The 25,621-nt window shown below is 42.0% G+C and overlaps 1 protein-coding gene across 1 annotated transcript; it reads right to left on the bottom strand.

The window, feature by feature from the left end:
- Positions 1-2,074: 2,074 nt before the first annotated feature.
- LOC142167071 (uncharacterized) lies at positions 2,075-2,620 on the bottom strand. Its single transcript, XM_075227228.1, has one exon. It carries the CDS (start codon positions 2,618-2,620, stop codon positions 2,075-2,077), a length of 546 nt encoding a protein of 181 aa, XP_075083329.1.
- Between the last annotated feature and the right edge of the window lie 23,001 nt (positions 2,621-25,621).

The following is a 25,621-nucleotide window of genomic DNA, read 5'->3' on the forward strand; positions in this document are numbered from 1 at the left end:
TTGACAAATCAGACAAGTCCCAAGTGTGATTAGAAACTATAGAGTCTAATTCACTTTTAATGGCTTCTTTCCAAAAATTAGCATCTATTGACCTCATTGCTTCATCATAAGTCTTTGGGTCTTCTTCTATTAAATAGGTAGACACTAATTCATAATTCAAAAGATCAAGCTCAATATTTTCAGTCAAGAAAGTAGTGATAAAGTCAGGACCAAAGCTAGCTTCAATTCTACGTCTCTTACTCCTTCTAAGTTTATTTTCATGATCATTAGCAGTAATACTAGAAGAAGGCACAATATGAGAATTAACAGATATAGATGTAGAAGTATTATTAGGCACATCAGTGGGAACATTATATTTCAATGGAAAGACATGCTCAAAAAATTCTGCATCTCTAGATTCGCAAATAGAATGATCATTCAAAGATAGAAATCTATATGCAGCACTGTTTTGAGCATAACCAATAAAAGCGGCATCAAAAGTCTTAGGTCCTACAATTACTTGTTTAAATTCATGTAGACCAACTTTAGCCAAACACCCCCACACTTTTAGAAATTTCAAGTTAGGGGAAAATCCTTTCCATAACTCATAAGGAGTTTTATCTAACTTCTTTTGAGGAACTCTATTAAGAACATAACATGCAGATAAGACAGATTCCCCCCACATCTTGTTAGATAAACCTGAACTCAAAAGTATAGATTTCATCATTTCTTTAAGAGTTCGATTTTTTTGTTCATCTACACCATTTTGTTGGGGAGTATAGGGAGCACTTACTTCATGTACAATATCATTTTTCTCACAAAAAGCTTCTAGAGTATTAGTACTATATTCACCACCCCTATCAGACCCAAGTCTCTTGATTTTCCTGTCTAATTGGTTTTCTACTTCTGCTTTGTATTTTAAAAATATGTTTTCAGACTCATCCTTATACTTAAGAAGATATACCTTAGTGTATCTCGAAAATTCATTTACAAAAGTGATGTAGTATTTCTTCCCACCCTTACTAACAGTGTTCTTAAAATCAGCTAAGAATGCACTAGTTTAAGCAATTCTGTCTTTCTACTAGTTACTTTTTTAAAAGGCTTTATGGTATATTTTGCTTCTATACAAATATGACACTTAGAAAAATTATCAACATTAATCGCAGGAATTAATTCCATTTTTTCTAAGTCTTTTTATAGAAGCAATATTAATATGACCTAACCTACCATGCCACAAATCAATAGACTCGGCAATATAAGCAGAATTAGAAGTACTTGTATTACTAGTAATCTCTTGAACAAAGGTCAGTACAAATAAACCTCCATTGAGGTAATCCTTACCAACAAAGTCTCCTCCACGAGAAATAATAATTTTATTAGATTCAAAAACAAGTTTAAGGCCTGCTTTGTTGAGAAGTGCACCAGAAACTAAGTTTTTACGAATTGAGGGAACGTACAGAACATTGTTCAAGGCTAAAGTTTTTCCATAAGTTAACTTAAGAAGAACTTTTCCTTTACCCATAACTCCTGCGGTAGTGGAGTTACCCATGTAAACACACTCGTCATCAGTAGACTCCTCAAAGTCATGGAACAATTCCTTGTTGGAGCAGAGGTGCCTTGAAGCGCCTGTGTCCAGTATCCAATCAGTCTTGTTAGCCATTATATCTGCCTCAACGACCACAGCAACAATCACATCACCACTTTCAGTAAGGTTAGCTTGGGGTGGAGTTTTACCTCCCTGCTTCGAGCTTTGTCTTTGTCTTTGGTTGCACTGGAAAGCCTTGTGACCAATTTTTCCACAGACATAGCAAGGTCCTTTCGACTTTTGGATTTGGCCCTCCGATTTATTGAAGTAATTCTGCTTCTTTACATATCCTTTCTTCTGTTTACCTTTAAACTTGTCTTTCACAAAAGTACTAGTAGATTCCACAAGGTTACCTTTAGAAAAATTAGGAGAGAGAAATTTCATCTTATCCTTAAGTCGTTCTGCCTCCTCATCTTTGAGACAATTTGCTTCCTCAGTCCTCATGTGACTGATCAATTTTTGAAGAGTTAAGTTTTTCTTCTTGTATTTCAGTTGATTCCTATAATCACTCTACGAAGGTGAAAAATTTTCAAACAGAACATTAGCTTGAAGAATCTGACACATCTCCATGCCTTCGTTCAGAACATCAGCAGTCAAATTCTCATACTCGTGAACCTGCTCCATGATTGGCTTATCATCAACCATCAGAAACTTGATCGACTTTCCAACTACATACTTCTTTTTCCCCGTATCATCCACACCATATTTCTTCTCCAAACTATCCCATATGACTTTAGCAGATTTATAATTTATAAATAAATCAAAGAGAGTATTAGTCATATGGTTAAGTAGATGCCCTCGAACAGTTTTATTATCCTTTTCATATTTCTTTTTAGCAGCATCATCAGCAACAACAATAGCATTTATATTAGAACCATCAGCAACATTAGTAGTATTGGAAACAACATGAGCAGGAGGTTCGTTAAACAAAACGAAATCCACTTCTAATTGTTCAAATAAAATTAGAAGTTTCTGGGACCAACGCTTATAATTGTTGTAATCTAAAGGCTCAAGCTTTGACAGGTCAGGAAGTGTTTTGTTCAAAGTGGTAGCCATTAGTCAATATTATATACGAAGTCGCTTTCAAATTGTAAGAAAAATAGTAGATAATATTGACCAAGAATAGAAATAACTTATCGAATAAATACTGTATCGTGGCAAGCCACTGCCTTGAAAGCGATTTTGGTCCGACTGGGTGCAAATCGTTAAGACTGGTCGCTCCCCAAGGTTCCACAGTACTTCCAAACACGTGCACTCGTGGCTGGAAGTTTGGAGTTTGTAAAAAAAGAATTGCCCAGGCAAAATAAGAAGAAGAATAGTCTTTTGAGAGGATGAGAGAATAATGTTTTTGGTTGGTGTTTTAGTTCACAAATGATGATGTTTATATAGGCAAATCATTTACGTTTTCTTCCATCAGAAAATCGTAAGAGGCCAAATGTGAGTTAATGTTATGTAACATTTATTTTGGTTTAATAACAAAATTGTCATAAAGACAGTAACTTCAAACCTTCTGAAAAGTTATATCTTTTCACAAACGAAGTCACAAAAGTTAAGAAATTGTCATATGAATGAATGTGAACCATTTATGAAGTAGTAACTTCATTCTCCCACTCCGCATATACATAAAATCTAGAAATGTTATAACAAATTAATGGTGGAGAGGTAAGACAATTAACCACGGATTAATTATAGATTAGAAGTGTTCTTTGTTCTTTGCATTATCAAATTAGAGTAACGCCTAAAGAGGAATAATACCAACAATAGGCACCCCCAAACCCGATGTCACAAGTGTATGAGCATCAACTAGGAATAAATAAAATACAGCATTTGTCCGGAATACAAATTTGGACAGGAGAAATATAAATACTCTGAATGAGACTCTGCCGGCTGTGGGTCGTAATGTGGAATGCAGCTCATGCAAGTCCATGTATGCATACACGCCACTGCTCTCACAAGGCCACTGGTCACATATGTACCTGCACAAAAATGTGCAGCAAGTGTAGCATGAGTACGTAAGCAACGTGTACCCAGTAAGTATCTAGCCTAACCCCAGAGAAGTAGTGATGAGGGGTCGACATCGACACTCACTAGTGGTCCAACAACATAAGGTACAGTAAAGAGGTAGCAAATATGAGGCAGAGTAAGTAAGTGAAATAGACAAATATAGATCATGTGGTACAAATCCCCTCTCTTTACGAGGAACTCAAGCACTTCATTAGAAATTTTCTCCTTAACCGGAGCATATATATAGGTATAGTGAAACTCATCAAGTGGATACCATAATTCAAATCCGAAATTTGCAGATACACTGGCTTCTTGCCAAGTTTTTACGTACCATTTCATGGGAATGTGATATAGGAAATGCCGAGGCATACGGTCCGATCCAACATAATAATAAAACTATGCACTGCCGAGGGTCGAACGGTCCGAACCATATGATAAATCAATTAAACTGCCGAGGCGAACGGCCTGATCCCATTAGAATAAGAAGCTTTGACGGATCCTCGACTAGTCAAATAAGATGCAACCCAATCAAAATATACTCTAATACTCATAATTAATTAATTTATAATAATTTCCAACTCCGCTCAAAAAATCGATAAAGCAAACCCTCGGGCCCACGTGCCCGGATTCCTAAACTTTTAGAAGATAAACACTACCCATAGCATTACCAACTATAATATATAATTTATTCTCAATTTCATACCCAAATTCGTGATCAAATTTCAAGAATACCAATTTCTAGATTTTTCTTCAAAATCCCAAATTTTTACAAATTGTCGTGCTTGAATCCATGTAAAAATCATGTATTTAACTCACAATGTAAAGAAATCACTTACCCTATTATAGTTGATGAAGATGACACTCCAAAAGTGCTCCAAAATCGGCTCACATGGACGAAATGAAGTGAAAATGAGCCAAAACCCCATTTTATAAAACCTCACTGCCCAGTGATCCTCGCACCTGCGGTGCAATAGCTGCTTCTGCGGCTCCGCACCTATGGAAATTCCATCACGGGTGTGGTTCAAGCTCAGCCCAACGCTCCCGTATTTGCGCTCCATGTAGCGCATCTGCGGTCCATGCGCCGCACCTACACCTTCGCAGGTGCGCCCAAATGTTCCGCACCTACGGTTGCTGACCAGCCTCCTCTCCTTCCCGCCCTGCGACTCGTGGCTCGCACCTGCGGCCCTTTTCACGCAGGTGCGATTGCACCAAGTATTAGCTATCTCAGCATTTCATCCAAGTCCAAACTCGATCAGTTAACCATCCGGAATCCACCCGAAGCCCTCGGGACCTCAACCAAATATACCAACACGTCCCAAAATACATCGCGAACTTAGTCGAGTCTTTAAATCACATCAAACAACACTAAAAATACGAATCACCCTCCAATTCAAACTTAGTGAACTTTGAATCAACTTTTACAATCGATGCCAAAACTTATCAAATCACGTCCGATTGACCTCAAATTTTGTGCACAAGTCATAATTGACATTACAGACCTACTCCAACTTGCGGAATCGGAATCCGACCCTGATATCAAAAAGTCCACTTCCGGTCAAACTTCTCAAAAACCTTCAAAGTTCCAACTTTCGCCAAAAGACCCCGAAATGATCTACGGACCTCCAAATCCACATCCGAACGCGCTCCCAATACCACAATCACCATACGGAGCTATTCCCAGACTCAAAAATTCCAGATGGACATCGATAGCATTGAAATGCACTCCAACCCAAATTTATGAAATCCTTCCAAAATGCCTACTTCCACAATAGGCGCCGAAACATTTTCGGTCATCCAAAACCTGATTCGGACATACGTCCAAGTCCAAAATTATCATACGAACCTGTTGGAACCTTTAAATCTCGATTCCGAGGTCGTTTACTCAAAAATTACCCTTTAGTCAATTCCTCCAACTTAAAGCTTCCGAAATTAGAATTTTCTTTCCAAATTAACTCCGAACTTTCCAAAATTAAATTCTGACCACGCGTACAAGTCATAATACCATAAGTGAAGCTGCTCAGGGTCTCAAATCGTTGAATGATATGCTAGAGCTCAAAATGACCGGTCGTATCGTTACATTCTCTCCCACTTAAACATACATTAGTCCGCGAACGTGCTAAGAATTGCTCTGGAGTTGTCTAAAATCGATGTTTAGCACCTCGTGCATCTACCCATGCTACCACAACCCAGTTGAGCACATTTGCTCGAGTAAACCTGAAAATCCCCCTTTTATCTAGTTAAATAAGCCTTAGAGCCAAATTCCAACATCCGAAATTCTCTACCAGGTCTATTTCCAACATACGAACACTATATCCATCACTATATGATGTACCAACACATGATTGTATACCCTTACTGAATTCTTACCATGCACCGCAAAATTTACATGACCATAATAACATCCCCTGATAACAACAACAGAAAACCCACGAATCTGATGCTCACAACACACCTCATGACTCATATAAGTCCTGTTCCAACTCTTACAATACTGCCACGACAGAGAAGATGTGTAGAACTAATAATCACCTGTCGAATCACAATTTATGGAGTCTCTCCTCCCGACAAGAACCGTTACCTCATTCTGGACTGAATAGCAATATTTACTCTTTAATATGCTTCATATAAATCTGATCGCACTGATCCCAGGTCCAATAATCTCGTCTCACCTAGTACAAGCTGCTCAGGCAATAAGCCACCTCAGGCACTACCAAAAGTCTCATTGGATGCCACAATGTGCCAACAATCTATAAATTCTCACATTAACGATAGTACCACAATCTCCATACTTGGTTTTAAATCTTTAATCAATCAAGTGACTACATGTCATACTTATACAATCTTTCCATGGGATACACTCCCACGACCCTCTGCACCAGGTAACAAGTCTGCACATCCATACCACCGGTCACACTAATGTTGTAAAGCAAATCAAAAAGCTGCAAATCAGTATAGAAAGCCTCTTACACAGGACACCGATCTCAGGTGACGCTAAGGACAATACCAGCTTACTCTAAACATCTGAATTCTACCCTGCTTATCCGAGCTCGTGACATTCTTGTCAAAATCAAACCGCAACCTTGATCCTCAGTTTCCAATTTCCCATGCCGCTCACTGCACCTAACATGCCAATACGTGAGAGTACCAGAATTCCATAATAACCCCTGATCCACTAATAGGATAAACACTTCATCATATAGAAACCTTTTACTTAGCTCATTTCGGAATAACCAATGCAACACGCAACCTAATTCCCAAACCACAGAAAATACAACCTCATGTCGTAATCTAAACTGCCATAACTCTTCCGGAAATCCCTTTACATAACAAAGCCATACGAATCGAATAACTCCCAAATCAACCAAGTTGTGGTGGCGCTCAAGCCCAAGTGTACAACCACAAACTACATGTATAACTCCACGCTGGAGAAGTTGGTCACTGCCATAACCGTGCTGATTCAACCATTACCAACCGAGCCACTCCTTCTAATTTACTCGGGACTTGCCCTAGAAATAATGATAGCTCCATTCAAAACATCATGAACCCAAATCCACACTCATCCTGAGTGACCTTATTTCACGAGACCACGTTGTCTCCGAAACCCACGAACCATCTCATACCCTCTTTATGCGCAAATTCACATCTTCAACTGGTATACCCATTCTGAAAATTCTTCCATGAATCCGAAGTTATTTTCTCTCGTTCCTCCGATGCTGCACCGCAGACTGTAGACAACATAGAATATTCCAAGTCATCTTTTCCATAATCCGCTACCAAAACTCGATACCTAACCATACCACGGACTCGAAATCCTTAGGCACCGTACTTTGAATTTTTGAACCAATTAGAACCATTGTTGAGAGTCACCCACTCTGACTTGTTCTCAATTATGATCAAACTCTAAGGCCCTGCTAGCACATGAACACTTTCTCAAGAAGCAATCGGTTGAATTCCTTTCCTTATACATCGCATCCACACGAAGCATAGACTCTCAGTCTACCCAAGACCTGAACATGAACCGATAAGGCCAAAGATAGCACACATTCCTCAAATCCTTTGCTCAAGTTACCATTGATGTCTTCTTTCCTTAGTCGTAATAACCCATCAATATACCGATAACAAGAAACTGCACAAGTTGACAACTACGCAATCCAATCATAGGCGGTGGGGCTCTCCCACTTAGCTTGAAACTACAATTACATAACCCTAGGACTCGTCAAGGTTCCTCCTTCCTCATTGACATCAGCTAAAAGTCCAACAACGCATTCCAAACTCGAAGTCCTGTTGCATCCAAATAAAATCCATGGTACTGGTCACTGCCCATCACGGTTCCCAAATTGCTCTAAGCTTCCCTCAAGGCGTGTGGCTATCCTACCACGGAACTCATATGCTACTCTGCCACTCTCCTACTTTGGTCAAACCCTCTCCTTTAAGCAGCTCCTCGACTTCTACTTTTCACACTTGACCTCCTAACAATTCAACCACTGCAAGACACATCCCACATGTCCTTCCTCGTCCCTCACTGCCTAATTGTTGCTCCAAACCCAAATCCATCTCTGTAATATCCGAACACATGAGTCGCCACCAACTCCAAACCTCTTAAAAGATCATCTTTCTTGAGCCATCAATACTAGAAGTACTAATTCGATTCCGAAACCGCTACACTCTGTTATCTCTGACAACCGCATATCAGGCACCACTTCATAACACCCTGCCCCGAAGGCAAACTGAAGAAGATCATAACATCGGCGAACCTTAACGCGTTCAACAAGGACGACTACACCACATCACAGATGAAAATTCCACCATGCTCAAAATACCAAGTCTCGTTACTCCATCAACCCAAACACTCGTAGCCCGATTGCCTTTCCTCCGCTGGAAATAAAACACTGAGCCTCTGAATCATGCACTGAGTAAAACCTCCTTTCAAGTCATTCACTGCATCGACATATTGACAGGCATCCTACCATTACACAATCACGGTGTGATAACAACGCACGAATCATCATAACAATCAATACCAAATCTTAAAACCACAGAAAATACTAATATTAATCTAAAACGACAGGATGACGTTCCGCAAGGCGACGGTAATAGCCCAATCAAACATGTAGGTAGAGACACCCTGCACCACCTCTGTAGTACCATGACAATTCTTCGATTCCTAATCTATAACAAGTGGTTCACGTCACATAAGATTGAATAGGAAAAAAATAAAGGTACAAGCCTCAAAGAATCAATTCGCACGATGAGGAATCAAGAAGGGAAGTGCTCCTAACAGCCTTGTAGCCTCTCGAAGATAAGTACAGACGTCTCCGTACCGACGGCACTTCAAACGCAAAAGGGTCTGGACTTAGCATCGTATTGAAACTACCAACAGGCAATGTAGTTACACAATCTAGTAGGACTGTGAAATTGACTAACAACGAGGCCGAATATTAGGCCATGATTGTAGGTCTTGAACTAGCCAAAAGCTTGGGGAGGAGGTAATCGAAGCTAAGTGTGACTCCCTCCTCGTGGTGAACCAAGTTAATGGGACGTTCGAGGTCAGAGAAGAACGAATGCAAAGGTATCTGGATAAGTTGCAGGTAACATTATATCGGTTCAAAGAATGGACTTTGCAACACGTACCTCGGGATCAAAAGAGTGAGGCTGATGCCCTTGCTAACTCAAGATCATCGGTCGAGGATGACGAGTTTAACTCTGGGGCAGTCATACAACTTATGAGATCGGTTGTGGAAGAAGTTCGTGCCAAGATTACCTCAATGAGCCTAACTTGGGACTGGAGAAATAAATATATAAAATATCAGAAGACCAAAAAACTACCATCGGATACAAGAGAATCGAGGGCGTACAAAGGCAGCCCAATTTAACTTGTCTGAAGATGGAACCCTATTCAGAAGAACATTCGATGGCCCACTCGTGATATGTCTAGGACCAGGGGATGCCAAGTACATTTTGAGAGAAATCAACGAAGGCACCTATGGAAATCACTCAGGAGCCGAATCATTGTTTCGAAAAATAATCAGAGTCGGCTACTACTGGATCGATATGGAAAAGGACGCGAAGGAGTTCGTACAAAAATGTGATGAATGTCAAAGACACACTCCGATGATTTATCAGCCCGGGGAGCTGCTATATTCGGTTTTGTCACCATGTCATTCATGAAGTGGGGAATGGATATTGTTGGCCCATTTCCATGGGCACCCGGTAAGGCTCAATTTATATTATTTATGACTAACTATTTTTCTAAGTGGGTGGAAGCTCAGCCATACGAAAAGGTTAGGGAGAAAGAAGTCATCGATTTCATTTGGGACCACGTCATATGTCGGTTCGGAATGTCGAATTCATCGGCAGCAAAGTAAGCAAGTTTCTCAAAGATCATAATATCAAAAGGATCCTATCGACACCCTACCACCCCAGTAGGAACGGACAAGCAGAATCGACCAACAAAACCATATTCCAAAACCTCAAAGAGAGGTTGACAGACGCCAAAGGAAAATGGAAGGAAATCCTGCCCGAAGTCTTATGGGCATACTGTACGATATCGAAGTCCAGTATCGGGGCCACCCCGTTCTCAATAGTTTACGGCGCCGAAGCTCTGATACCGGTAGAAGTCAGAGAACCAAGTCTCAAGTTTCAATATGCAACAAATGAATAAAATGACGAGGCTATGAATACGAGCCTAGATCTATTAGATGAAAGACGTGAAGCAACCCTTGTCCGGTTGGCCGCCCAAAAATAGCAGATCGAGAGATATTACAATCGAAGGGCCAACCTTCGACGATGAGCGACTCTACTTGTACTTAGCAGTCTCGAAAATCGCGGTAAGTGGGGTCCTAGTTCGAGAAGAGCAAGGTACGCAATTTCCTGTTTACTATGTTAGTCGAACTTTAGGTGAGGCCGAGACCCGGTACCTATACTTAGAAAAATTAGCGCTTGCCCTAACAAGTGCCTCTAGGAAATTAAAACCATATTTTCAGTGTCACCCGATCTGTGTGGTGACTACTTATCCCCTTCGCAATATTTTGCATAAGCCCAAACTTTCGGGCCGATTGGCCAAATGGGCCGTCGAGATTAGTGGGTACGATATCGAGTATCGACCCTGAACGACCATCAAGTCTCAAATCTTAGTAGACTTCATGTCCGACTTTACGCTAGCCCTCGTTCCAGAGGTCGAAAAGGAACTATTATTAAAGTTGGGTGCATCATTGAGGGTGTGGACCCTCTTCACAAACGGCGCTTCGAACGTGAAGGGGTTCAGGCTAGGCATCGTTTTGAAGCCACCCATGGGTAATACAATTAGACAAGCTATCAAAACTTCCAAGTTAACTAACAGTGAGGCCGAGTATGAGGCCGTGATTGCAGGTCTCGAGCTAGCTAAAAGTTTAGGAGTCTGTCAGAGAGCCAAGAGACCATGCTAGACCTACAATGGGCCTAAAAATGATCCTCTACTGCTCAGAGGCCCAAGGGACACCAAAGCTATTAATCACGCTCTAGTCTCATCGAGGTTTGGGAGCAGAGCTCATCGAGGCCAAATGTGACTCCCTGCTTTTGGTAAACCAAGTCAGTAGAACCTTCGAGGTTCGAGAAGATCGAAAGCAGAGGTGCTTGGACAAATTACAGGTGACTCTACATCGGTTTAAAGAATGGACCCTACAACATGTGCCTCGAGAACAAAACAGTGAGGTCGATGCCCTTGCAAATTTGGGGTCATCAGTCGAAGACAATGAGGTTAGTTCGGGGACTGTCGTACAACTTTCAAGGTCAGTAATCGAAGAAGGCCACGCCGAAATCAACTCCACAAGTCTGAACTGGGATTGGAGGAACAAATATATCGAGTACTTAAAGAACGGGAAGCTTCCATCAGATCCTAAGGAATCGAGGACTCTACGTATGAAGGCCGCACGATTCACATTGGCCGAAGATGGAACACTATATAGAAGGATGTTCGATGGATCAATGGCAATATGTTTGGGACCAGTAGATATCGACTACGTCCTATGATAAATCCACGAGGGAACCTACGGAAATCATTTCGGTGCCGAATCATTGGTTCACAAAGTCATCAGAGCAGGATACTATTGGGCCAATATGGAAAATGATACAAAAGAGTTTGTTTGAAAGTGCGACAAATGCCAAAGGTATGCACCGATGATTCACCAACCCAAAGAGCAACTCCACTCAGTCTTATCCCAATGGCCATTCATGAAATAGGGAATGGATATCGTCGGCCCTCTACCATCGGCCCCAGGTAAAGCTAAATTTATTTTTTTTATGACTGACTATTTCTTTAAGTGAGTTGAAGCACAAACTTTCGAGAAAATTAGAGAGAAAGAAGTCATAGAATTCATTTGGGACCACATTACATGCCGATTCGGGATGCCTGCCGAGATCATATGTGACAATGGAAAGAAATTCGTCGGCAGCAAAGTGACAAAGTTTCTCTAAGATCACTAAATAAAAAGGATCCTGTCAATGCCATATCATCCTAGTGGGAACGGACAGGCCGAATCAAAAAACAAGACTATCATTCAAAATCTAAAGTAAAGATTGAACGACGCTAAGGGAAAATGGAGAGAAATATTGCCCGAAGTCCTTTGGACGTATCGAACAATGCCAAAATCTAGTACGGGGGCAACACCGTTCTCTTTAGTATATGGCGTCGAAGCTCTGATCCCGGTTGAAGTCGGGGAACCCAGTGTCAGGTTTTGATATGCAACGGAAGATTCAAATCACGAGGATATGAATACAAGCCTCAAATTGCTAGATGAAAAGTGAGAAGTCGCCCTCGTTCGAATGGCCTCACAAAAACAGCGGATCGAAAGGTACTACAATCGAAGAACCAATTTTCGACACTTTAAAATCGGGGACTTGGTTCTGAGGAAGGTCACCCTCAATACTCGAGACCCAAATGATGGAAAACTTGGCCCGAACTGGGAGGGACCGTATCAGGTCCTTGATATCATCAGAAAGGGATCCTACAAACTTGGCACGATGAACGACAAACAATTACCAAACAATTGGAAAATATCACTCCTCAAACGATATTACTGCTAAGGTACGACCTTCTCCACATTCGTTTATATTTTATACTAACCATTTGCAGATGTTTAATCGAAGACATCAAAGGATTGTTCAAACGCAAAGTCCTTAGGTCTGAAAGCACGCGTTGCACTCTTTTTCCCTTAGACCGGTTTTTTTCCCAAATGGGTTTTTCCGGCGAGGTTTTTAACGAGGCAACCATTGTTCGTGCTAACTTAGAGCAATTCAACAGTATCCGAGGCTCCTTTACAATCAACCTCGAATACTGGAGGGCATCACACTCGGATAGTTACAAGGAAAATACTTCGTGCCGACAGGGTCTCGTTAGGTATATTTTGTAAGGATCAAACGGACGAACGAACCATGCCCATGTAGATTACTCGAGCCCTAATGGAAAACATGTACGCATGTTAATCTATTGAAAAAAGGTATTTTTCCTTGCCAGATATTTCATGCCTTAGAGAAAGTTTTACTTTACAATGTCGTGCTTGTGATCTTTTGTGGAAACTGGCTTAAGGGCCGGTCACAACTAAAGTTCGAACAATTGACCCCGCACTCGGGGACTGCCATCCAAAAAATCGACATGATCAAATTACTAAAACCTTGAGATCATAAGACCTTAAAAAGCAACCCTCGATTTTATAGGCCACGGCCACTCCACTCGGGGACTGATACTTCGAACAAGTTCGAAGTATAACAAGGGAACAAGCACAAAAGGCGAATCCCAAGCTAAAGGCTACGGCCAAATTAACATGGTTCGGAGACGTCTGATTTCCATTATAAAACAGGCCTTCGAATATTTTCATAAACCAGTTAAAAAGGCTACCCTCAGCTGAATTACTAAGGGTCTCGATAATATCGACCCTCGAAAACCCTAATGGGTACAAAGTCGCTCGAACTCTCGAACAGATTCTTTATTTTATGCTAAGGCATTACGAAACAAAGGGTCTCGATAATATCGACCCTTGAAAACCCTAATGGGTAAGAAATCTTTCGAACTCTCGAGCAAATCCCTTATTTAATGCTAAGATACAATAGATTTTATATGATTAAACAATAAACTTTTGAAGCTGAAAAGGGAAAAATGCCATTCTTTTTACTATGGTTGTATCGGCCTAATTCAAGAGCCTAAAGGGCCAATTTATTTTTGAGTTCGAAAAATCATCCTCACTCAATTAAAACCTAAGGGTCACCCTACTCCGAGTTCGAGCAAGTACTCACTCCGACTTCGATCAAGTTGCCTAAGCTCCAAACTTATGAGCAAATGTTTCATAAAAAATGAATGAAATAGAAAAAAGATCTTTTATATATACAAAGATATTTACAAGGACTGATCAGGGCCCTGCACAAAAAAAATCAAAAAAGAAAAAGCCTAAGATTCCTAATTTTCCTCAAGGCAAGCTTCTTCTCCATCGAGGTTGCTGCCATCATCATCATCATCATCATCGGAAGAGGCCAGCGCTCCTGCATCAGCTTCATGCTCTCTAGCCGTTATTATCTCGTCGGTAAGATCGAAACCTCGAGCGTGGATCTTCTTGAGGGTTTTTCTCTGAGATTGGCGTTTAGCGAGTTCAGCAATCTAATGTGCTCGAGTTTGAGCGTTCTCGGTTGCCTCCCTCGCTTAGACTTGAGCGGCTTCAGCATCGACCCAGTAGACGGCCACGATCGCATCTGCCTCGGCCTTTGCCTTTTTGGCTTCAGATTTGGCATTTGCAAGTTCGGAAGCCAACCGAGCCTCGAGCTCCTCTATTTTCTTTACCTGAGCCGAGCTCTTCTCCTTCACGCCTCGAAGCTGACTTTCGACCGATGATAATTGGGCTCGAGCAGTGTCTTTTTCTACAGCAAAGCGGTCCATACCTTCTTTCCATCCCAAGGTCTCCTTTATCATGTTGACCCCCTCGCGGAACTGCTCGATCCTCTCGACTTTCTACTGCAACTGTGAGATTGAAATGTTAGCCACCGTTCCCGAATCGAGCCCATGAGCTTTAAAGATTTTCATTACCTACTCGATCAGGTCGGTCTGATCTTTGTGAGTCGTGAACAACTTGGCTCAGAGGTCCTTGATCTTTTCTTCTTTTTGCCCACCGAGAAGGTTGAGGGCATTCCTCTCCTCGTTAAGCCTTTGAATGTCTGCCTCGTACCAACTCAGCTCAGCTCGAGACCGAAAAAATGCTTCCCGATGAAGCGCTGAGGCCTATGCAGAAAGAAGAAATGAAGTTAGACAGAAGAGAAAAATGAACACAGGGGTAATACTAACAAAGGGAGTTAAGGCTTACCCGATTCAGAGCTTGCTGTGCTTCGTTAAAAAGGCTCGATGCCTTGCCCGAGTCATTCCTAGAGACCTTCAAGTTGCTTAGGCTGGTAGCATCTTCGACCCCAGTAAAGCAATCACGGAAGGGGTCCTCCCTTCCGTGGGCTCCTTCGATGGAGGGGGTCTTCAAGGTCCGAGCCTCTTGAATCATTTCCTCAGAAAATGAGGGGAGCAACGGGAAGCCTCCAATTTCTATTGCCCCAAGTAGACCACTTGGGGCATTCTCTCCATCTTGAGAGGCCTCGAGACCAGACCCTACAGCCATACCCACCGTTGGCTCATTTTGGTGGGAAGCATCTTCAATACTCAATGACTCGGGGATTTTGCCCAAGTCTCTTCCAAAGAGCCCCTCATCTCGAGATGGAGTCTTTGCATCCTTCATTGATTCAGTGGCCTTTGGGGCCTCGGTTCTCATTCTCACTCGGGCTACCAGCCCAGAGTCGTCTTCCTCCTCTTCTTTGTCTTTCTCCCTTAGACGCCGAACAGAGTCTTCGGACAGAAGGATGGTGTTCTTTTTCGGCTTTCGAGCCTTCTTCTTCTTAGGTTCTAGATCCTTGGAGGTTGATGTCTTTTTCCTCTTTTTGTCCTTCGCGGGTTTTGGTGCCAGGATCAAAGTCTCCTCCTCACCAGATAGGGGCCTCATGATAGCATCTTTGCCAAGGCCTGTATGAAAGGAAATTAAGTAAGAAATGCTTTAATAAAAGCATCAAAGACGTGAAAAAGGGGCTTACCATGATTTTTGGCCTCCTATCGGCCCTTTGATAAATCATGACATGAGCGCTCGACGTACGTAGAGATCGAGGCCAGGTCCCGAACCCAGCTCTCGAGGGTAGGAATTGCAATGGGCATCCAAGCGACCGCTACATCACGGAAAAGGATATCGATGAGAAGAAGCAAATGAGCAAAACAATAAATATGAGCTAACAATGGGATTGTACTTACGCTTAATATTTCATTTCTCGGTAAATGGCATCTTCTCGGCTAGGATTAGGTCGGAAGACCTCACTCAAATGAACCTGCCCATCCAGCCTCGGTCCTTATCATCATCTATGCTCGAGAACAGCACCTTGGTAGCCTGACGCTGAAGTTTTATTAACCCACCTCGATAGAGGCAGGGGCTGTAAAACCTGATGAGGTGGTCGAGGGTGAAAAGCATCCCCTCGACTTTGCTCACAAAAAATCAGAGCAGAATAACAATCTGCCAAAATGAGGGATGGATTTGACCTAGGGTTATTTGATACTTGCGATAGAAATCGACGATAATAGGATTGAGGGGGTCCAGAATGAAAGGGTAAGTGTAAACACTCAGAAACCCTTTCGCGTGGGTAGTGATGTCTTCCTCGGGGGCCGGAATCATCGCCTCTTTGCCTTCCCAGTTGCAGTCTTTCTTCACCTGCTTAAGGAAGCTCTCACTTATCGAGCACATATACCTCGACATTGTCTCGCATCAACCAGGGACCGATGAAGGTTTGTCGGTCTTAAAGTCGAAAGTGAGGACGTACCCCCCTCCCCCCCCCCCCCCGAGAACATACTCCTCAGGGCGCGGCTCCACCGGTATTTTGACGTTTTCGCCATTTGGATTTGAAGTTAAAAGTAGATGGAGATGATAAGATTTGGTGTTCTAAGAAGAGGTTAGCAGTGAAAATCATAGATTTGCAGATGAAAAACTTAGAAGATGTAAAAAGCTTTGGAGATTAGAAAAGGTTGAAGGTAAAGTTTGAAAGAGTGTAAAATGAGGCCTTTTTATGGGATTCACAGCGACGGTTCAAGGGCACTAGTGGCTGACCACCAATTGATACACATTAATAACTTGGGGAACTGTACCGACGGGACGTTTCGGTCACTTCCATCGCTTACGTCACGATGGTGACGTTATGGCAGGTCGAGGTAAAAATCGAAGGCTCAATTCGTTTCTTGTCATTACACACCAAAAAATGAGGGGACTATTTGTATACGGTTAAAACCGAGCCCACCCAATTTTTCTATCTGACCGGGACCAGGGAGCTGCATCAAAGGTCAGTCCCGTAGTGGATCAGACCAAGGTACCAAGTTCGGGATTCGAGGCACCTGTCGAGATTGAGACCAGCAGCGATAGAGACCGAATAAGACAGGCATCGAGCAAGATCAAAGATAACATAATAACAAAAAGGAAAAATATCCGTGGCTGTGGAAATCTCGGAACGGATCAAATTAGGAACGGTTAATTAGCTAATCATGAAATTTTCTTCTGTAATTAGAATTATACCATAAGTAGAATTCCTCTACTATATAAAGGGGAGTATTAACCATTTGTAAGGGATAGATTGTTCACAGATATCAAAGCAATATAATTCTATTTCTCGTTTACACTATTTTTCATTAGCTTGTTATATTTTAATTGTTCTTGCATCAACCAGTTCTAGGGTATTCAAACTTGAGGGCTGAATTCCATTCTAACTCTGGTTTCCTTTACTTTATAGTTCATTTCTATTATTAATCTTCATACTTATCAATTGGTATTAAGTGAAATCACATGTCTTTAGAACCATTTTATAAGTTTAATTGTTATCCAATTTTAAGGGTAAACAAGTACCTACCGCAACAACTTGATTTATGTATATAGGACACATAAAAGAAAAGGCTAATTTTTGATGAATTACTACTCCACTTTTTCCTGAAAATTATTTCATTTCTCGTTCTCTCCTTTTTCTTTATGTTCTGTCTTATGTGTGTGTACAATTAGTGAGTCTTTTATATTTATGAGATTTTTGGTGCATCAATTGAGTTTTATCCATATGGGACATGAAACCTATTGGCTATGAGGAGCGATGGTGAGCTTGTTACATGTAATGATGGTTTGTGGTTTAATGATGTTCACTATTGTAGTTGGTATTAAAGGATTACTTTTGAGGTTTGGTTGGTGTATACGGTCGAAACTGAGTTTGCCCTAGTGTGACTGATCGAGTTTGGGGCATGATGGACCAAGGCTCGTCATTATAATATCGAGATATGTATGATGTGAAGTCGGGCTGCTGAGTTTGAGCCCTAGAAACCGACCAAGGTCGGGATCAGCCGAGATCGATATCGAGCCCAGATAGAGGTCGAGACTCGAAGACCCAGAGACCGATCAAATACCGAGACCAAGTCAAAGTCGAGCTTGAAAACCGTAGCTCGAGTCAATATTGAGCTCAAGTCCTAGAGACCGATCGAGCTCGAGTCAAGGGAAAACAAAGCTGTTATAGCCGCATTAAGGGAGAGAATCTCGGCAGAAATCAAGGAAAAGCTAATTGATTAATCTATCATGGGATCCCTACTATGTATTTTTAATTATATCCAAACTAGGATTACTCCATTATATTAGAGTGGCTGCCATTTGTAAGAGGGATTTATTCATTGATTCACAGATAGGAATACTCATTCATACACTCTCACATTCAGAGATTATAGAGATTTACACAACTTATAGCAAATATTGTCATTCTTTGGGCTTTATATATTGTTTCATATGTTCATTTAAGCAAACATTTTCTACTCTATTTGGGTCTGTATTCATTTCTTTTTACAATCACTATTCGATATATTTTTACTTATCCTTCCAATTTGTACCAATTACACCACGTATCCTTAGAACTACGTATAAATTAACTCTATCCATTTTTCGGGTAAACAGTTTGGCGCCCATCGTGGGGCTAAGGATAACTGTGGTTATTTGGTATGAATCTCTGCAAAACACACCATTTTACACTTGCTCTTGGAAGTGTCTTTGATTTCAGGCTAAAAATGATGAACTCTCAATTAATGGCCCTACCTATTGACAACAAAGCTGGCCTTCCAGATGAGAACAACAATCTGACGATCGGGGATGAAAAGCCACTCGTCGATCCCGTTAGAACTCAGGACACAGATCCAATCGACGTTAATTCACATGTGGCCATCGAGGCGAACCAACGTTCCGACCCCTAAAACAGCATTTGTGCTGGAACTCGATCTGCAGTTTGGAATACCCAAAATGTTGGAGAAGACTGGATCAACCTGCATATGATTTTTGAAATGTTGCAAGCTCAACAGGCAGAAATAGCTCAGTTGCAGAGCCAAACCCAGGCACCAAGCAGGGCCGAGCCCGGTCCACCCCGAGAAGTCACCCATAAAATGGGGCCAGCTATAGTAAGGTCAAATGAACAAGAATCAGGGACTAATCCCGAAATTATTAGGATGCTTGAGGAACTGACAAAACAAATTGAGTCGGGAGAAAATAGGATTGAAGTAAACAACAAAAAGTAAAAACTTATAACTCCAGGGTTGATCAGATCCTGGGGGTCATCACTGGCATTGAAGGGCTTGGATTCCAAAAAATTCGTACAAAAGCCTTTCCCCCGAGCGCGGCTCCCAAACCGATCCCCAAGAAGTTCCTCATGCCCGAAATTCCTAAATATAATGGAACGACTGACCTCAATGAACATATCGCCTCTTACACATGTGCCATTAAAGGGAACAACCTAGAAGATGACAAGATCGAATCCGTATTATTAAAGAAGTTCCGTGAAACCTATCAAAGGGCGCAATTGTATGGTATCAAAATTTACCACCTAACTCTATCGGTTCATTTGCTATGCTTGTAGATTCTTTTGTAAAAGCACATGCCGGAGCAATAAAGGTCGAAACCAGAAAGTTAGACATTTCAAGGTAAGGCAAAAAGATAACGAGATACTAAGAGAGTTCATATCTCGTTTCCAAATAGAACAAATGGATCTACCACCTGTCACAGACGATTGGGCTGTTCAAGCTTTCACTCAAGGACTGGATGAACGAAGCCCGATGACTTCACGACAGTTGAAGCAGAACTTGATCGAGTACCCGGCTGTTACTTGGGCCGATGTACACAATTAAAATCAATCAAAGATTAGAGTCGAAGATGACCAGTTAGGCTCTGGGTCCGTTATTAAAAGAGACATCAACTGAGAACCAAGGTCGAACAAAGACCGATACCGGCCGTATAATGGATATCGCAGGGGCAGCGAACCTGCATGCAACCCCATACGAGGCAAAAGGAGAAACGATCGAGGCCAAGGATCTTGGCTGCTGATAAACAAGAATGGGTTCGACAGGCATACCAGACCTAAGGAAGCACCACGGTTATCAGAATATAACTTCAACATCGATGCATTCGCCATCGTGTCGGCTATAGGATGTATCAAAGATACTAAGTGGCCTCGACCTCTTCAGTCACATCCAGCCTAGAGAAATCCCAATCAAATTTGCAAGTATCATAGCACCCATGGCCACAGAACCGAAGACTACATGCAGTTGAGAGAGGAGGTAGCTCGGTTATTCAGTGAAGGGCACCTTCGAGAATGTTTAAGCGACCGGGCCAAAAACCATTTCAAAAACAGAGATTTTAATAGACAAAACAAACAAGAACAGCCACAACACGTCATCCACATGATCATCAGTGGGATCAATATCTCCTAGGGGTCGGTGCTTAAACACACTAAGATGTCGATTGTAAGAGAGAAGCGGTCTCGGACTCAGGATTACACACCTAAAGGAACCTTGTCCTTTAGTGATGAAGACGCGGAAGGAATCATGCAACCCCATAATGATGCACTGGTAATATCTGTACTTATGAATAAAATTCAAGCTAAGCGTGTGTTAATTGATCCAGGTAGTTCGGCCAACATCATTCGATCGAGGGTCGTAGAGCAACTCGGTCTGCAGGACCAGGTCGTGCCCTCAACCCTGATACTAAACGGATTCAATATGGCATGTGAAACTACTAAGGGCGAGATAAGTTTGCCAGTAAACGTAGCTGGGACCATCCAAGAAACGAAGTTCCACATGATCGAGGGCTATATGAGATATAACGCCCTGTTCGGAAGGCCATGGATCCACAACATGAGAGCAGTGCCCTCGACCCTTCACTAGGTTCTGAAATTCCCAAAATCGGAGGGAATAAAAATGGTCTACGGGGAGCAACTAGACGCAAAAGAAATGTTTGCCATCGACGAAGTGATTCCAATATCATCATTATCATCGACAAAGGGATTAGATTCGAAGCAAAAACAAGACACCAAATAGCAATCATAAATGTCAAACTCGACCCAACTAGAGAAACAGGAGACTGGCGAAGATGATGATTATGGGATCCCTCGATCCTTCATGGTCCCCGATGATTCTGACGCTACCAAATCAATGGTCGATGAGCTGGAGAAAATCACGCTAATCGAACATCTTCCCGAGCGAAAGTATACCTGGGCACAGGGTTAGATCCCGCGCTCAGGAAAAAGCTTATTCAATTTCTTATAGCTAACATGAATTGTTTCGCTTGGTCCCACCTTGACATGATAGGCATCCCGCCGGAAATAACCACTCATAAACTAAGCTTAGATCCGAAATTCCATCCATTCAAGCAAAAAAGAAGGCCCCGGTCCGAGGTCAAACATGCCTTCATCAAGGATGAGGTAACCAAACTTCTTAAAATAGGATCCATTCAAGAAGTAAAATATCCCGAATGGCTAGCTAATGTGGTAATAGTCCCTAAGAAGGGAAACAAATTTAGAATGTGTATAGATTATAAAGACCTGAATAAAGCATGCCCCAAGGATTCTTTTCCTTTTCCTAATATCGATCGTATGATCGATGCCACGACCGGCCATGAGACTCTCATTTTTCTCGATGCCTACTCCAGGTACAACCAGATACAGATGAACTCGGAGGATCAGGAAAAGACATCGTTTATCACTAAGTACGGTACCTACTGTTATAAGTGATGCCACTCGGTCTAAAAAATGCCGGTGCAACTTATCAATGCCTAGTAAACCGAATGTTCAAAAAGCAAATAGGAAAATCATATTGATGACATGTTAGTTAAGTCCCTGCAAGCAGAGGACCATTTAAAGCATTTCCAGGAAACTTTCGACATACTGAGGGAGTACAATATGAAGCTCAACCCCGAAAAATGTGCATTCGGGGTTGGCTCGGGCAATTTTCTTGGTGTCATGGTGTCCAATCGAGGAATTGAGATCAACCCCGATAAAATCAAAGCATTCGAGGACATCACGGTAGTAGATAATGTAAAGGTCGTACAGAGGCTAACGTGACGGATAGCCGTCCTAGGACGATTCATTTCGAGAACCTCAGATAGAAGCCACCAATTTTTCTCACTTCTTAAGAAGAAAAGAAACTCTGCATGGACTCCGGAATGTCAGCATGCTTTGGAAGAACTAAAGCGGTATTTATCGAGCTCGCCGCTGCTTCATACCCCGAAAGTGGACGAACAGCTTTACCTGTACTTAGCTGTCTCGGAGATAGTGGTGAGTGGAGTTCTGGTTCGAGAAGAATGAGGTACGCAATTCCTTATTTATTATGTCAGTCGAACTTTAGGCGAGGCCGATACTAGATATCCACACTTAGAAAAATTAGCACTTGCTTTAATAAGCGCCTCTAGGAAACTAAAATCATATTTCCAGTGCTATCTGATACATGTTGTAACAACTTATCCTCTTTGAAATATTTTGCACAAACCCGAGCTTTTAGGTCGATTGGCCAAATGGGCCATAGAAATCGGCGGGTACGACATCGAGTATCGACCCCGAACTGTTATCAAATATCAAATCTTAGCGGACTTCGTGGCTGAATTTACGCCGGCCTTCGTACCCGAGATTGAAAAGGAACTACTGATGAAATCGAGTACCTCTTTGGGAGTCTGGACCCTCTTTACGGATGGTGCCTCGAACGCGAAGGGGTCCAGACTGGGCATCGTACTAAAATCACCCACATGTAATGTAGTTAGACAGTCTATCAGAACTACAAAATTGACTAACAATGAGGCCGAGTATGAGGTCGTGATTGCAGGTCTTGAACTAGCTAGAAGCTTGGGAGCTGAGGCCGTAGAGGCTAAGTGTGATTCCCTCCTCGTGGTAAACCAAGTTAATGGGACTTTTGAAGTCCGAGAAGATCTAATGCAGAGGTACTTGGATAAATTATAGGTGACTATACATCGATTTAAGGAATGGACTTTGCAACATGTACCTCGAGAACAGAACAGCGAGGCCGACACTCTTGCAAACTTAGGTTCGTCGGTCGAAGATGACGAACTCAACTCGGGGATTGTCGTACAACTAATAAGATAGGTGACCGAAGAAGGACACGCCGAGATAAACTCCACAAGTTTAACCTAGGATTGGAGAAACAAATATATAAAGTACTTCAAAAATGGGAAGCTTACATCAGATCCAAAGGAATCGAGGGCTCTGCACACAAAAGCAGCACGATTCACCTTGTCCAAAGACGGAACTCTATTTAGGAGGATGTTCGATAGACCACTGGCAATGTTTGGGACCGGTAGATACCGATTACATCCTACGTGAGATTTACGAGGGAACTTGTGGAAATCATTCCGGTGCTGATTCGTTGGTCCACAAAGTAATCAGAGCAGGATATTATTGGATCGATATGGACAAGGATGCAAGGGATTTCATTCAAAATGCGACAAATGCCAAAGGAATGCGCCCATGATTCGTCAAATCGGGGAACTTATTCACTCGGTCCTATCTCCATGGAATTTTATGAAATGGGGAATGGACATCATTGGCCCCCTCCCATCGGCCCCAGGTAAGGCTCAGTTTATTTTATTTATGACTGATTATTTCTCTAATTGGGTTGAAGCACAGGCTTTCGAGAAAGTCAGAGAAAAGGAAGTGATAGACTTCATTTGGGACCACATCATATGTCGATTCGGGATGCCATCCGAGATTGTATGTGATAATGGAAAGCAAATCATCGGCAGCAAACTAACTAAATTTCTCGGGAATCACAAAATCAAAAGGATCCTATCAACACCTTATCATCCCAGCGGGAACGGACAAGCCGAATCGACCAACATAACCATCATCCAAAATCTTAAGAAAAGATTAACTGACGCTAAAGGAAAATGGAGAGAAATACTACTCGGGGTCCTCTTGGCATACCGCACAATATCGAAATCCAGTACTGGAGAAACACCATTCTCGTTGGTTTGTGGTGCCGAAGCTCTTATCCCGATTGAGGTTGGAAAACCTAGCATCGGGTTTCGATATGCGACAAATGAGTCAAATAACGAGATCATGAATGCAAGCCTAGAATTATTGGACGAAAAACGAGAAGCCGCTCTCGTCTGATTGGCCGCCCAAAAATAGCAGATCGAAAGGTACTATAACATTTTAAAATCGGGGACTTGGTTCTAAGGAAAGTCACCCTCAACACCCGAAATCCGAATGAAGGGAAATTGGGTCCGAACTGGGAAGGACCGTATCAGGTTCTCGAAATCGTCGGAAAAGGATCCTACAAGCTCGGTGTGATAAACGGTAAACAGCTATAGAGCAATTGGAATATATCGCACCTAAAACGATACTACTGCTAAGGTACGACCCTCCCATGTCCATTCATATTTCGATATTAACCCTTGCAAGTGTCCGATCAGAAACAGGGATAGATTCTTCAACTCGAAGCCTTTAGGTATGAAAGCGCGTGTTGCACTCTTTTTTCCTTAGACCGGTTTTGTCCCAAATGGGTTTTTCGGCGAGGTTTTTAATGAGGCAACTATTGATCGTGCTAACATAGAACAATACAATAGTATCCGAAGCCAATTTACAATCAACCTCGAATACTGGGGGGCATTACCCTCGGATATATCAAGTTCTATACAAGAAAATTACTTCTTGGAAACAGGGTTTCGATAGGAAAAATTTATAAGGGCCAAATGGTCAAACGAACCATGCCCGCGTAGCTTGCTCGAGCCCTGGCACAAAACATGAGCGCATGTATAATGACTTATAAAAAGAAATTTCTTCTTTACTTATATCTCATATCTCAGAAAGATTCTTCTACTTTATATTCTCGATCTATTAATTCGAGTTCGAGAAATCATTCTCACTCGACTGAAAAGCCTAAGGGCTACCTTAACTCGAGTTCGAGAAATCATTCTCACTCGACTAAAAAGCCTAAGGGCTACATTAACTCGAGTTCGAGAAAACACTCAATCGACCATAAAGCCTAAGGGCTACATTAATTCGAGTTCGAGCAAACACTCACTTGACCATAAAGCCTAAGGGCTACCTTAATTCGAGTTCCGAGAAATCATTCTCACTAGACTATAAAGCCTAAGGGCTACATTAATTCGAGTTCGAGCAAACACTCACTTGACTATAAAGCCTAAGGGCTACATTAATTCTAATTCGAGCAAACACTCACTCGACCATAAAGCCTAAGGACTACATTAATTCGAGTTCGAGCAAACACTCACTCGACCATAAAGCCTAAGGGCTACCTTAATTCGAGTTCGAGAAATCATTCTCATTCGACTGAAAAGCCTAAGGGCTACCTTAATTCGAGTCCGAGAAATCATTCTCACTCGACTATAAAGCCTAAGGGCTACATTAATTCGAGTTCGAGAAAACACTCACTCGACCATAAAGCCTAAGGGCTACATTAATTCGAGTTTGAGCAAACACTCACTTGACCATAAAGCCTAAGGGCTACATTAATTAGAGTTCAAGCAAACACTCACTCGACCATAAAACCTAAGGGCTACCTTAATTCGAGTTCGAGCAAACACTCACTCGACTGAAAAGTCTAAGGGCTACCTTAACTCGAGTTCGAGAAATCATTCTCACTCGATCGTAAAGCCTAAGGGCTACATTAAATCGAGTTCGAGCAAATACTCACTCGACCATAAAGCCTAA

This window comes from Nicotiana tabacum, chromosome 2 (assembly GCF_000715075.1).
Source record: "Nicotiana tabacum cultivar K326 chromosome 2, ASM71507v2, whole genome shotgun sequence".
In the NCBI taxonomy this organism is placed as follows: Eukaryota; Viridiplantae; Streptophyta; class Magnoliopsida; order Solanales; family Solanaceae; genus Nicotiana; species Nicotiana tabacum.